This window comes from Scyliorhinus torazame, chromosome 3 (genome assembly GCF_047496885.1).
Source record: "Scyliorhinus torazame isolate Kashiwa2021f chromosome 3, sScyTor2.1, whole genome shotgun sequence".
Taxonomy (NCBI): Eukaryota; Metazoa; Chordata; class Chondrichthyes; order Carcharhiniformes; family Scyliorhinidae; genus Scyliorhinus; species Scyliorhinus torazame.
This window is the reverse complement of record NC_092709.1, coordinates 304,797,240-304,812,582: the sequence shown is the minus strand read 5'-3', so window position 1 is coordinate 304,812,582 and position 15,343 is coordinate 304,797,240. Positions and strand designations below refer to the sequence as shown.

Below are 15,343 nucleotides of genomic sequence, written 5' to 3'. Positions count from 1 at the left end.
TCAGTATAAACTATTGTCATTCTTCAGTTCAGATGATAAGTAGGGATGAGAAAGATCACTCACCCAGAATAGCCTTGAGAGCACTACAACCTCTTGCCCCCAAACCCCCGGTCCTGATTTCAGCATCAGTTGGTTCCTAAATCTTAACTACCAAAAGTTTAAATTTACCCTGTCAATTCTTTGTCTCACTCTTTTGCTCTTTCTTATAGATCTTAAACGATTTCCTGGATTCTAATCTTCATGCTCTCTCTTTATCTTTGTATCAATCATTTTTGTGAAGAACTTGCTAATATAAGTCTTAACATGCCTTTCCTCATTTAAACTTGTGATCTCTTATCAACTCAAGATTGAATTTAAAGGAGTCATCTATTAGATTTGTCTTTTCCACATCATTTAGTAACTTGAATCCCTGTATTGGACCACAGCTGAAAAATCATATGTGCCTCTATCTTAAACACGGATCTCGTATCGTACATCTTCCATAATTCCTTAGATTCTGGAACGGTCCTGGTGGATTGTAAAACTGCAAATGTAACACCACTATTCAAGAAAGAGAGACAGAAAGCAGGAAAATATAAGCTGTTAGTCCAACATCTGTCATAGGGAAAATTATAGAATTTGTTATTAAGAAGCTAATAGCAGGACACTTCAACAATCATAAGACTTATCAGGCAAGTCAGCATGGTTTTGTGATCGGGAAATCATTTTTGACAATTTTACTGGAGTTCTTTGAGGATGTAACAAGCTTGCTTGATAAAGGGGAGCCAGTCAATTTTTGGATTTCCAAAAGGATTGATATGGTACCCCATAAAAGGTTACTGCACAAGATAGGAGCTCATGGTCTTGGGGATAATATATTAGCATGGATTGGCTAAATAACAGGGAACCGATTTCGGATAAATGGGTAACTTGTGGTATGCCACAGGGACCAGTCCAACTACTTAGGATCGATATTAACGACTTGGATGAAGAGGATTGACTGTATTGTAGCCAAGTTTGTCGATGATACAAAGATGGATAGGAAAGCAAGTTGAGAATACAAAATGTCTGCAAAAGGGATTAACGGTTAAGTTAAGATGACCAAAAATTTGGCAGATGGAGTATAATGTTGGAAAATATGAGCTTGTTCACTTTGGCAGGAAGAATAGAAAAGTAGAATATTATTTAAATGGAAAGAGATTGCAGAATGCTGCAGTACAGAGCGATCTGGGTGCCTTTGTATATGAATCACTAATGAATATGAATGCTACATGTACAGTAATTAAGAATACAAACTGAATGTTGTCCTTTATTGTAAGAAGAATGGAGTATACAAATAGGCAAGTCTTGCTGAAACTTGGTGAGACCATGCCTGAGAATACTGTGAACTGTTCTGACCTCCTTATTTGAGGGGTATACTTACATTGGAGACAATTCAGAGAAGGCAAATTCCTGGGATGAAGGAATTGTCTTATGAGGAATGCTTGAAAGGTTTGGCCCTAGACTCCTTATCGTAATAAGATTCTGAGGGGAATTGACTAGAGTGGATGCTTCCTCTCCTAGGGGAATCTAGAAACGGGGGCTCAGTTTTAAAATAAGGGATCTCCCATTTAAGAAACCCGAAACAGATTTTTTATTCTCAGGGAGTCATTAGCCTTTGGTATTCTCTTCCGCTGAGCTAGATCATATTTCTTATGATCTAATGAACACAGAAACATTGTGTACAGATGCACAAGCCATTAAATATCATAGCTCAAGGAAAGGAAACCATAAAAAGGCCGACAGAATAGTTGATACTCCTGTTCCTATTTCTTATGGTCTTACAAGGGATCAGTCTTGTGACTGTTCTCCACATTTCTTCCATCATTGGAATATTTGCTTGTCTCCCAGTAATAAGAAACGGCCACAAGGAATGGACCTACAAGATCACTACACAGTTTGACCTGATATCCTACTGTTTTGTCTGTATACCTCAACATTTGTTTTGATTGCTGCTCTGCATTGTTTGAACATGTTGAGCACTGAGTCTACCCAGATTCTGAAGTCTCCTTCAACTTCATCCTCGGCTGTTCCAACATCCTTTGTGGAGTACATGCTTCTCCCGAATTTTCTCTTCCCAGGTTGTAATTTCCCACTTGTTAATTTCATCTACCGCCGCGTGCTGTTGTCCAGCTGGGGGTCAAGAAAGGCTGTGTCATCGCACAAATGCTCTTCTCTATCTTCCTTGCTGCAATGATTCATCTCCCCCTCAGCAAGCTCCCCGCTGGAGTGGAGCTAAACTTTTTTTTTCCCTTTATCAGAGTTACAAAGCTAGAGCTCAGTGTGGACAGGAGCAAACCCCTAATCCAGCTCCTTGCCTGCTCCAAAAACCAATTCAAATTGAATCCAATTCATGGTCCCCACAAGAGAGACATATCAGATCCAGGCATTACACCTGACCTCGCACTCATCTCAGCCAAAAGACCGAGAAGAGTTGGGAGTGGAGCTAAACTACAGAATAAATGGAAATCTGTTCAACCTCCGCCACCTACAGGCCAGATCCAAAGTCGTCCCATCTTTTATCATTGAAGTACAATATGCAGACAATGCTCGTGTCTGCACACACATGGAGGCCAAGTTCCAAGCCTGTCAACATCTTCACCGAGGCTTAAGAGAGCATGGGCCTACACTATACATCTGTAAGACAAAGGTCCTCGACCAACCTGCCCCTGCCACACAGCACTGCCTCCCGGTTGTCAAAATCCCTGCGAGGCCTTGGACAATGTGGGCCACTTTTCATACCTTGCGAGCCTCCTATCAATGAGGGCAAAAATCAGTGAGATTCAACACATACAACCCTCCCCAGCGTGCCAGTGCAGCCTTTGGTCGCCTGAGAAAGAAAGTATTTGAAGACCAGGACGTTAGACCCAGCACCAGGATTATGGTCTACAGAGCAGTATTAATACCTGCCCTCCAATATGGCTCATACGTGGGCTATGCAAAGCAGGCACCTAAAAACCCTGGAGAGGTACCACCAGCGCTGCCTCCACAAGATCCTGCAAATCCATTGGCATGATCGGCGCACCAGTGTCCATGCAAGCTCAGGCCAGCATCGAAACATTGACCATGCTCAATCAGTTCTGTTGGTTGACCACATTGTCCCCATGCTTGACGTAAGAGTCCCGAAACATGCGCTCTACTCGGAGCTTTGACAAGCTAAACAAGTCCCGGGAGGGCAGAGGAAACACTTCCAAGGACACCCTCAAAACCTCCTCAAGAGAGTGCAACATCTCCACCAAAACCTCGGCATCCCTGGCCCAAGACTGCCCGAAGTAGCATCTGGGAAGGAGCTGGTTTCCTTTGCAAGAACAAGCTGAAGCCAAGCATCGACAGTGAAATTAGCAAGTGGCAACTCAGGCACTCCAGCCACCATCCGCCCCACCTGAGACTGTAGGTCACACTTTGGACTCCAGTCACCTGAGAACTAACTTTTAGTGTGGAAGCATGTCATCCACAATCGGTGGGACTCCCAAAGAAGACTGTAATTTGTGAGGTGCTTCCTCCCAGGTCTACTGCCCCTCCTCATATAGTATCAACTGCAAATGTAACTAGTTTGCATTGGACTTATAATTCCAGGTCATTGACATAAATCAGTAACAGTAATTAATGGTCCGAAGACCCAATGCCCTGGGACATCCAACCAGTACTTCCAAGCCCTCCCACGCCAATGTAACAGATGCAATTCCTTGAACAAATGTTTGTTGTTTTCTACCTTTCGCACAATTTCTTATCATAATGAATGAATTGCCTGAATTTCTACCACTCTGAATCTAGCTTTTCATGTGAAATTTTGTCAGATGCTTTCTGGTGCAATATTAAAGAATTCAAGGAGGTTGGTCAAACAGGATCTTCCCTTTCTATATCTATGTTTATTACTGTTTCCTGAATCATTATACAGTCTTCAAGTTTACACTGGACCAATTGCATTATTTTGCATAAAGTTGAATACTGATGTATTATTATTATTATGTGTCTGTGATAGTCTGAGCCTTAGTTATTTTCCTTTTATAAACATGGACATCATATTGGCCAGTTTTCAGTCTGTTGGGGCCTTTCCAATGTTTCGCAACTCCTGACAATTGTGCACACTTTACATAACTCCTCCAGGGTCTACTTTGCATTTCGGGATAAATAGTACAGAAATGTAATGCTTTAACATCCCTTTATCCTCAAAGGCGTACCTCTCATTCGTAACAAAAATGATTGATTTCTTTCCCCCATTCTCTGTTTGCCTGGAAAAGATGTGTTGCGTGTGTCTTTCCTTGTGAATAATTGGCATGTGTAACCATGCAGTGCTGCTTGTCCTCTTGATGTAGGACGGCATACATGTTTTAAACTTCTTGTCCGGCTAACCACAACTGTTAGAATTCAGAAAAAAATTATCTTTTGCATAAGTGGCATTATATTTCTGCACCGATCAATAGCATGTTTTAGTCCTATCTCTGTCTCTCTCCTGTATTCCAATATTCTGTTGTAAAAAGTCAATTTAGTTTTTCAAATACATCATAAACTGTATGAATAGATACATGAATTTCTGAATATTGCAATAAACATGTGATTTTTGCTTTGAAGTGACCTATGGAGCAGAATGGATATCCACGTATACTGGAGTTATCTAAACAAAATAATATAAACTTAGCCAATAACTGCCTATGCTCTGTTGCACCATCTCTAATTTATATTTTACCATTGTTTCAGGAAAATGGGAGTGCCCATGGCACCACTGTGATGTCTGTGGAAAACTCTCCGTTGTTTTTTGCCAATTCTGCCCCAACTCTTTCTGCAAGGATCATGAGGAAGGAACAATGTTCAGGTCCACAATTGATGGACGTGCTTGCTGCTGCGAACATGACCACTGCAACATGGCAGAGCCTCTGGAACGATGCAAAAACCCGGAAACCAATCCCTCCCTGAACGAAACAGTGAAGTTAGAGTCCAAGAATCCCAAAACCAGCAGTCATATGCCAGTTGAAAAAGCACAGTGAATTACTTGAACTGTGGACACTATTGGGAATTGATGTTGATTGATAAATACTACCAGAGACGCTCCTCACAACTTGTAATGCAAGAACTGTTTGCAGGGAAAGGCATTTTTGATTCCGCTGAGCCATCTCCAGCAGTTCTTAACTGCATCTGCACTGATAACTCAAGACTGTGGCTACAGAACTCACAGTAACCGGACAGCAAAACTACACAGCATTATATTAACACTGGGAATCTTTGTTGAAACTATCCCTCCTATGAAATATTGGAAATAGGAGGTAGATTGAAAAGACCAAAATACAAATTGGGATTGAAACTATAAGTTAATAGCATTTATCAATCATTAAAAGTGTTAGAAATATGATACTGAAAGAAATGACACTATTAGTTGCTCTTCATTGTGTTTGTATGCGTTAGTGTAGTTTACATTAATAGTTCAGTATCTTTTGTAACTCTGCTGGTCTTTATATCAGTGCATAGATAATCACTCGTTCAGTGTTTTAAAATACCTTCTCTTCAGGACTGTTTGAATTGTTTGTGTGACCGCAGGGATTGAGACTGTATTACTGTAGCCAGTAAATGCAGGAATGTGGGTCTTTTACTGGAAAAATTCTGGTCAGGCAAGTTTTATTTAAACCAACTGTAATAACAGCAAATACAAGTTCTGTTTAGTCAGATATGTACCAAACTGTGAACCATGTTCACCTTAATTGAAAATGTTTTAGATCATTGTTTGTGTTTCCTCTAGTTGTGTTTTTTTTTTTGGTTCATCCTTTGGAGGTTCCAGGAGCTTTTTAAACTCTATCTTTGCAATATCCTATGAGAAAGACGCCAACCCAACTGTTTATAGATCAGAGATGTATCCTTTAATTCTGCTTTGCTCAAAGCACTGCTCATAGGGTTCAGCCTCTCGTTTTAACTTTTTGTACTCCATATATTTCCATACGACTTTTGTAGCTGTAGCTGGTGCCCAAGAGTGGGACATCAGCAGGGAGCTTTCCAGGTTTATTGATATTGTTTATAACACGTGTAAACAAACTGGTTTGTTGGCAAAATTTTTAAATCATTATTGTTTGAATATTGCCAACAACGTTACCTTTGTCTTCATTTGACAGCTGTGGCTGCCACTTTGAGAATTCCTTTGGGGATGACATGAAATTCATGGGCTTGTTGCGAGATTAAAACAAAATGTGCTCCATCACTGAATGATGATGGTGAATGAGTTTTCATCTCACTGATTCGGTACACTATTTCCTCTTGCTGTCATGTTGTGTTATTGCTTAGATCTGTGCATGCTGCTTTGTAAAAAAAAAAAAAGAAAATTATTTCAGCTTACTGAATGAAGTTTGGGTCACTTGCAACTCAGATTGACCGAGCACACAAATGTAAATTTCCAATGCCAGAACTGAAGATTCACTATTGCTGGTTCACACAAAGGTGTGTTATTAGGGAACATAACGTTTCCCTTCTACGATATCTGCCTACACTGTCAGGAAGAAGATCAATGTTATACAATATTTGAAGGTCAACCCGTCCTTCTGCCACCTATTTCGATGATTTTTTTTCCATTGGTGAAATTGTTCTTTTTCCACCATGACCGCTCGTGCAGTTTTTTTTAAAAAGGCAAAAGCCGGTCGAAAAGTAGTCATAAAAAAATAACTGGCTTTTGGATTTAATTCCATTATGCACTTTTCATCCAACAACCAATGGTTTTCATTTTCCACCCCTGTGGAAATACTCAGGATGGTGCTCTTCTTTCCTGGATGATTGTGAGAGGTACCTCATGTTATCTATTTTGTACACTTGTAGTAGTCTGATTACATAGTTTAAGTATAGAAAATAATTGCGCTCTTGAAAAATGTTTATACTTGCAGTACAAGCAGAATAATAAGTGTTTGGAGATCTGTGGAAGACTGAATTTTAAGTACTGCGTGCATTTAGCCAGCTGAAAGAAAGTGTTTAGAATTTACCCCGAAAGGTATAAAGCAGCAACCTGAACTGAAAATAGTTGAGTTCTGAAGATATTAGTTGAGCAGATTGAGTAAGATGCATGGGAAGAGTTCAATTTTTTTGACTCCAGTTGTAAAGTGAATAAGTTTGCAGGGAATTGTTTAGGAATCAAAGCATGCCAGTGGCTCCTGTTGTACAATATTGGACTCAACCGTCTTAGGATTTTTTTCATCCAAAAGCTCAGCTGGTCTTCCAAACCAAAGCGTCCTCCCATCTTGGCCAGGCTACCATATTTTTCTAAACTGGAGGCATAATGTTAATAAAGCAAACCTAAGCTGACTGTAGGAACATACTTCCTATCCAATACTCATCGGCTGCCAGTGGCCATGTCCAGTCTGATGTCCAATATCTTAGCAGTTTAGATATTGTGAAGTTGACATGACTAAACAACTAAATTTCTGTTTATTCATAGTCTGATGGAAAATTTGTACCGAGCTGAAAGTAACTACCAATATGGTTTTCTCAGGATTTAAAAAAGGCTTCTGACTGAGATCAGTCTGAAAGCAGTTGCTGTAGTTGCTTAATTTTGACGAGGAAAAGACTTGGCTTGTGAGAAGTTAAAGGGTAAATTTTCAGAGAAATCGTATGAGCTGATGTTGATGTAAAACAAACACTGGGTCTAAAACAAACACACGGTCTAATATTGGGAACTAAGTGTTGGACATTTAAATCTAAACAGGTGTCAGGGCTGCTAGATAAGTAAATGAAGAGCCTAATGTCTGTTTTTAGATCCTTTCATACAAATTCGACAGCAGTGAGCAGGACAGTTGATAGACTTTACTTGCTTAGGATTCTTCAGCTGCTAACTAAAGATCAGTCCTTTGGAAAATGTATTTGAAGTCAGGAGCAAGAGTCCCAGTTTGCAGTCCTTGCTGATTGTGCAGTGCCAATCCTTAACCTGAAGATGTGCACAGATGAATTTTCCCCACATACGGTTTTGCAGGTGAAATTGGTTTTTGCCTGCAACACGAAGCTCATTCAAATTATCAGCAACTATGTAAAAATAAAAAGCTCTTGAGCTCTGATCATGCTATTGCATAGACCAATTTCACCCCCTTATTTTTAACACATTTAATCTTAGCTCAGTGTTGAAACTGTTGTGAAAATTAGACTTGCAGAATTGGTACTAACAGGATTTTATTTGAACTTCATTTGATTCAGTTAAGCTTGAATATATAGTATAATTTCTATAACTGGTTTGTACATGTTTAAATCTAAGCACCAACCAGGCAACAATTGTGTGTCTTGAGTTCATGGTCTTATTGATGGGACATAACATACTGAAGCTGCTGTATGCTTTTTTTCACTGTGCACCTCAACAAGATTTTATTTTTTGAAATTTTGTATTAAAAGACTTGCTTACCTAGAATTGCAGCCCATCATTTAAATGTCGGTTAACTTTTGTGGCTGAGAACAAACTCAACCATAAAGGTGTGATTTGGTATCCCTCAGAGGTCGGTGTTAGGATCACTAAGTGTTTAATCATAAAAGGCCTGGGCTTGGGTATATGGACATATTTCAAAATCTGCAGGTAGTGTGAAACTAAGAAATGTAAACAGTTGAGATAGCAGGATGACGAACAGACTGGTGAGATTAATTTCCAAAAGATATTTGATAAGAAAGGTTAAGACACAAGATAGGGGCTCATGGAATTGTTCGTGGACAGGAAGGAAAAAGTAGGGATAAATTGGACATTTTCAAGTTGGCAAAGATCAGTGCTGGAGCCTCAGTTATTTACAATCTACACAAATGTCTTGAGTGAGGAGGAGGCAGAGACTAATGTTATCTTAGTTTGTTGAGCATGCAAAGCTAAGTGGGAATGTAAGATGTGAGAAGACAAATAGATATAGACAGATTAAGTAAGTGGGCAACAAGGTGGCAGATGAAGTATAATGTAGGGAAGTGAGAGATTTGGTTTGGTCGTAAGAATGGAAAAGCAGAATGTTTTTGAAAGTGAAATTTGGAATGATTGATTTTTCAGAGGGATTTGGGTACATTCAAATGAGGAATGTGGGTGCAGCAAGCCACGAGGAAGGGCAATAATATGTTGGCCTTTATTGCAAGAGGATTGGAGTACAAGAATAGAGAAGTCTTGCTTTGATTGTACATGGTTGGTCTGATCACACCTGGAATACAGTGTGCAGTTATTGTTCCTATATTTAAAGAAGGATATATTTTCATTGATGGCAGTACAGTAAACGTTCACTGGATTGGGCCCTGAAATGAGGGTTTTCCTATGACTGATAAGGGGCTGCTTATTTAGGGTGGAGGTTAGAAGAAATTTCTTCATTCAAACAGTTTTGAGTCTTTGGAATTCTCTACCCCAGAGATTTGTGGGTGCTCCATCATTGAATAGATTTTTGGCTGAGATATACAGAAATTTGGTCTACCAGAGAATCAAAGGATATGGGGAGTGGGACAGGAAAATAGTGTTAAAGCCAAAGATCAGCCATGATCATGCTGGATAATGCAGAACAGGCTTGTTGGAGCACATTACTCCTATTTCTTATGGACACACGTAACAGATGAAATTTAGTACGTGAAGTGATCCAGTTTGGAAGGAAGAATGCTGAGGCAATATGAACTAAATAATACACTTCAAAAGAGTTGGCAGGAATAGAGACCTGGGGATTTTGCACACATTGCCCCAAGGCAGCAGGACTAGTTGAGAAGGCTGTTTAAAAAAGCATACAGGCTCAGTGGTAGTAAAAACAGAAAATGCTGGTAAAACTCAGTAGGTCTGGCAGCATCTGTGGAGAGAAAAACAGTGTTAATGTTTTGAGTCCGTATGGCTTCAGGTTCAGTGGCTTTGTAGAAGTGTAAGAGTACAAAGCTAAACTTCTACAAATTGATGGGTAAGCTTCAGGTGGAGTATTATATCCAGTTCTGGGCACCTTATTTGGAAAGCTTCCAAAGCACATAGTACAAAGGAAATTTACTAGATTGGTAGTATGGGTGAGGGACTAAAGAAGGTGGGATTGTTCTTGGAATAGAGACAGTTAAAGACAATTTAAATTGGAGCTTTAATAGAATAAATGGAGAAACCTTCCAGTGGCATTTGATGGTATCCAGAGGACACAATTTAAGGTAATTGTGAAAAGTGCCAGCAAAGATTAGAATTTTTTTATGCTGCAGTTGTAATTATCTGGAAGACAAACTTAATCAAATTTAAAAGGGAATTTGATAAATACTTGAAGGGAGAAAATTTGCGGGCTGCGGGGAACAGTATACAAGTGAGATTCATTTGATGGCTGTTTCAAAGAACTGGCACAGGCTTGATGGACCAACTGGCCTCCTGTGCTATGTAATTCTATAATTTATTATAGACATGCTATTATTTAATGCATCCACTTAAAGTTGACCTTTGCAAATTGTTTTCTGTGATTTGTACTTGATTGATTTCAGCAAGCGGGCAAAACAGCATTTTCTAAGCTTAACTTTGTGTGATTGATTTGGGTAATATGTGATGATGAAAATTATTCTATTGAAATAGATGTAACCCCTTTTATTGTTCTAAACTTTATTCTTCCCAGAGGACGGAATAGGGGATCTGTGGAAGTTACAGTTTGGCCTTTGGATAAAGCATTGACAGAACCCTGGGACAATATTGCCCACTTGCCCGAGGACTACACAAAGCACAGAGGGAAAAGGGAAGGACAGTTAAACTTGCAAGAACAAACAGACTTGTGCAAGAGTGGAGCAGAGATTTCTGAAGTCGAATTACCTTTTATGAAACATTACAAAGTCAAATTTGTTACAAGTGGGAATTTGGTGCAGAGGGGGGGAAGGAGAGGCTGGTTTTTATTTTTGTTATACCTCCACTAGTTGGAGAGTTTTTTCCTCTTGTCTTTTGAGCTAGGAAACTTATGTTATTTTACTAAATTAACTAATCAAATCAATTACATATGGTTGTAGACAGGTGTGGCAGGGAAGGTGGTGTGCCAAATCTGCAATATGTGGAAAACATTGCAATGCAGGGAACCATAACTGCAAGCTCAGTTGTTGAGCTAGAGTCCGAGTCATAGACATTGAATGGTTACCTGGTCACTTCTCCAGGCACTGGTAACGTGCTTCAGATTAAGTAGGACTTGGCATATAGAAACAGGCGAGTGTGACTGCAAGATGGGGACCCAAGATTTCCAGAAAGCATTCAATAAGGTGCCACATAAGGTCACTACACAAGTTAAGAGCTCATGAAATTGGGATGATACCATGGATGGACAATTAATTGGCCATCTGACGAGATGGTTCAGATAAATGGGTCATTTGCAGCTTGGCATACTAACTTGGATGAAGGGACAGATTATTGTAGCCAAATTTGCTGGCAATACAAAGATAGGTGGAAAGGCAAGTTGTGAAGAGGATACCAAGATTCAGTAAAGCAAAAAATGTGGCAAGATTTGAGAAAATCAAGCGGAGACGACAATGTTGCAGTACAGACGGATTTGGGGGGCATTATACATAAATCACAAAGTTCACACGCAGTTATAACTCATCAGGAAGACAAATTGAATGTTGGGCCTTTATTGCAAGGGGGAGTATAAGATGAGGGACATCTTGTTACAATTGAATAGGGCGTGTACAGTTTTTATTTAAGGAATGATATAGGTGCATTTGAGGCAGGTCAAACAGTTCACTAGGATGAATCGTGGGATGCAGGAGTTGTCCTGAGGAAAGGATGACCTAAGGTCCCAGGTTTGATTCCCCGCTGGGTCACTGTGGAGTCTGCACGTTCTCCCCGTGTCAGTGTGGGTTTCCTCCCACAGTCCAAAGCCGTGCAGGTTCGGTGGATTGGCTATGCTAAATTGTCCTTGGTGTCCAAAAAAAAGGGTTTGGAGGGTTATTGGGTTACGGGGATAGAGTGGAAGTGAGGGCTTAAATGGGTCGGTGCAGACTCGATGGGCCGAATGGCATCCTTCTTCCCTATGTATACTTACACATCAATGAGAGATAATCTTGTAGAAACATAAGATTCTGAGGGGTTTGACAGGGTTGGAGCAGAGAAGGTTTGGGTTGGGTGGGGCGGGAGAGAATCGAGAACTGGGGCACAGTTTCAAAATAAAGGGTCTCCCATTTAACATCGAACAACAAATTTATTCTCCAAGGATCATTAATCTTCGGAGTTATCTACCCAGAGAGCAGTGGAAACTGATAATTTAATATATTCAAGAGTTAGATTTTTGACCCACAAGGTGGTGGAGGATTATGGGGACAGGCAGGAAAGTGGAGTTGATGCTGCATCAGATCAGCTGTGATCTTACTGAATGGTGGAGCAGGTTCAAGGGACCAAATGGCCCAATGTTCCTACTCATGTTATCATGTAGTGATAGAGGAGGCTCAGCTCTGGAATTTGATTAACAGGAACTAAGTACTGGCCCATGTGAATGAGGACAAGGGCTGCAAGGTGGATGTGCAAGCTGACTAAAGTTCCATGACTATTTGCAGAAAGACATTTAAATGGAAGACAGAAGCACCATGGCAGTGATTGAAGACCATCTTGTCGGCCCCAACCAGGTGTTCCAAAGGCTGTGTTGCTCGCCCAGTGCTAGGGCCACCTCCTTGTGGCTGGAAACAAACTTGGAGTGGGAGGGCGAGGAATCCAAATGTTGTGATCCATGTAGGAACCAACAATATAAGTAAAAGAGGAATAATCTGCTGAAAGGATTTGAGAAGTTAGGTCCCGATTAAAGCACAAAGTCAAAGAGGATTAAATGTGTGGCTCAGAGTGGAGTGGAAGAAAGAGATTTTGATGCATAGGCCACGCACCAGTACTGGGGAAAAACAGAAAAGAGAAGCAGGGATGGTGCAGTGGTTAGCAATGCTGCCTTACAGCTCTGAGGACCTGGATTAGATCCCAGCCCCGGGTTACTGACCATGTGGAGTTTGCATTCTCCCAGAATCTGTGGGTCTCTAAGATGTGCAGGGTAGGTGGATTGGCCACACTAAATTGCCCCTTGAATGGAAAAAGCAAGTGGGCGTAGGCCATTTGGCACTTCGAGGCTGCTTTATCTCAACATTATTTTCCTGGACTTTCCCCAAATCCTTTGATAAACTTTAATATTTAGAACTCTTATTGACTGGGGTCTTGAATATACTATGTGGCTCAGTCCTCTGGGGCAGAGAATTCCAAATATTTACCACCCTATGAGTGGAAAAAAATCAACCTAATCTATAAATGGCCTACCTCTTATTCGGTGAGGGTGCCCCCTGGTTCTAGATTACCGAGCCATGGGAAACATCCTTCCCTGCCCCGTCAAACCCTAAGAATTTTGTATTTTTCAATGAGAGTGCCTCTCATTCTTCTAAATTACAGCTGGTATCAATGCCCTGACAAATCAGAACTATGACTGGATAGGAAAATTGAAATCTAAAGAGAAAAATTGTGATAGAGCAGTTTAGCAATTTGAGTAAAGCAAAGCAAAAAAGAATGGGACAAGTTTAATGGTAATAGTGCATCAATGAATTAGGTCTGTACAAAGAATAATGGTAAAAGAATTTAAAGGCTCTTTATGAATATACAAAGTGTTTGTAACAAGACTAACTGGCACAATGAATAAAGATAAACAGAATTTGATATATAATTGCTGTTACTGAGACATGGTTACAAGGTGACCATGATTGGGAAAAATTATTCCCGGGTGCATAATGTTTTGTAAAGACCAGCAGAATGGAAAAGGAGGGTGAGTAACCCTAATATTAAGATTGACACGGGACAATAGTGAGAGAGGATCTCTGTTTGAGATCATTGGTAAATATAATGAATATGGATCAAAATTAGGAATAACTAGGGTCATAAAATGTTTATGGGCACCTGAAGTAGTTTATGGGCACCTGAACAATAGAATGTTTAAGCTAGGAATAATAGGAACTTGTAACAAAGATAAATAGAGGCTTTAATCTTCACTTAAGCAGGGTAAATTAAAATGAGCAAAGGTGGTCTGGCGGATGAATTTATGGAATGCTTTCATAACGGTTTACTAATAATATTTATTGTCACAAGTAGGCTTACATTAACACTGCAATGAAGTTACTGTGAAAAGCCCCATGTTGCCACATTCCGGCACCTGTTCGGGTACACGGAGGGAGAATTCAGAATGTCCAATTAACCTAACAGCACGTCTTTCAGGACTTGTGGGAGGAAACCAGAGCACCCGGAGAAAAATCACGCAGACATGGGGAGAACGTGCAGATGGTGATCCAAGCCGGGAATCGAACCTGGGACCCTGGCGCTATGAAGCAACAGTGCTAACCACTGTGCTACCCTGGAATAATATGTTGCTCTGTGCTCCTGGAATAATATGTTGCGCGACCAACAAGGAACAAAATCTAATCTACAATGAGACCGGGTTAAAAATTTAAAAGATCCACAAACAAAAAATGATAGAACTGAATTCCATTTAAATTTGAAAACAACATACTCTAGTCCCAAAACCAGAATCTTGAAGCCAATTACATAGGTAAGATTGGGCGGGTGGGGCAGTATGGTGCGCAGTGGTTAGCACTGCAGCCTCACAGTGCCATGGTCCCAGGTTCGATATTGGCTCTGGGTCACTGTCCGGGTGGAGTTTGCACATTCTCCCAGTGTTTGGGTGGGTTCCGCCCCCACAACCCAAAAGATGTGCAGGTAGGTGGACTGGCCACTCTAAATTGCTCCTTAATTGGAAAAAAATGAATTGGATATTCTAAATTTATTTTTAAAAATGATTGCTAGGGTGGCAGTAGCACAGTGGTTAGCACTGTTGCTTCACCAGGATCGACTCCCAGCTTAGGTCACTGTGGAGTCTCACATTCTCCCCATGTCTGCATGGGTTTCCTCCCACAAGTCCCGAAAGACGTGCCTATTGGGTGAATTGGACATTCTGAATTCTTCCTCCTGTGTACCTGAACAGGTGGCGACTAGGGGATTTTCTCAGTAACTTCATTGCAGTGTTAATGTAAACCTACTTGTTACACTAATAAAGTAGGTGAACAGCTTAAAAGATAATAAACAGTGGAAACAAACAATTCAAAATGTCGAATTTATTCCATTTAAAACAAAATCAAGTTCGGCAAGAAAGATCCATCAGTCAGGCTTTGTGAAGGAAATTGCGGAAAGAGAGGCTTGGCCAAGAATATAAAACATTTTTTAAAATACATTTTACATGACGAGTGTCACTCGGTGTTTCAAATCCTGCCCTTTTATTCATGCGACATTGGCATCACTGCTGGGCCAGCATTTATTGCCTATCCCTGATTGGTGTGCCATTTCAAAAGCATTTAAGAATCCACCACATTGCTGAGGTTCTGGAGTCACATGTAGGCCAGACCAGGCAAAGACAGCAGATTTCCTTCC

The 15,343-nt window shown here is 40.5% G+C and overlaps 1 protein-coding gene and 1 long non-coding RNA gene across 8 annotated transcripts in view; one reads left to right on the top strand and one right to left on the bottom strand.

Moving 5' to 3' along the window:
- Positions 1 to 8,380, top strand: part of LOC140409219 (histone-lysine N-methyltransferase NSD2-like) — a 137,479-nt gene extending 129,099 nt beyond the window's left edge. For all 6 annotated transcript variants that reach the window (XM_072497500.1, XM_072497497.1, XM_072497496.1 and 3 more), the window contains exon 23: positions 4,717 to 8,380. In XM_072497500.1, coding sequence (XP_072353601.1) covers positions 4,717 to 5,003 — 287 coding nt within the window. In that variant the 3' untranslated portion in view covers positions 5,004 to 8,380. The remainder of the gene's footprint in view (positions 1 to 4,716) is intronic.
- Positions 5,845 to 15,343, bottom strand: part of LOC140409222 (uncharacterized) — a 33,885-nt gene continuing 24,386 nt past the window's right edge. The window contains exon 2 of one of the 2 annotated variants that reach the window (XR_011940305.1): positions 5,845 to 6,296. This is a non-coding gene — a long non-coding RNA (uncharacterized lncRNA). Of the gene's footprint in view, positions 6,300 to 15,343 lie in introns of both variants that reach the window. The other variant, XR_011940306.1, reaches the window with a different exon arrangement.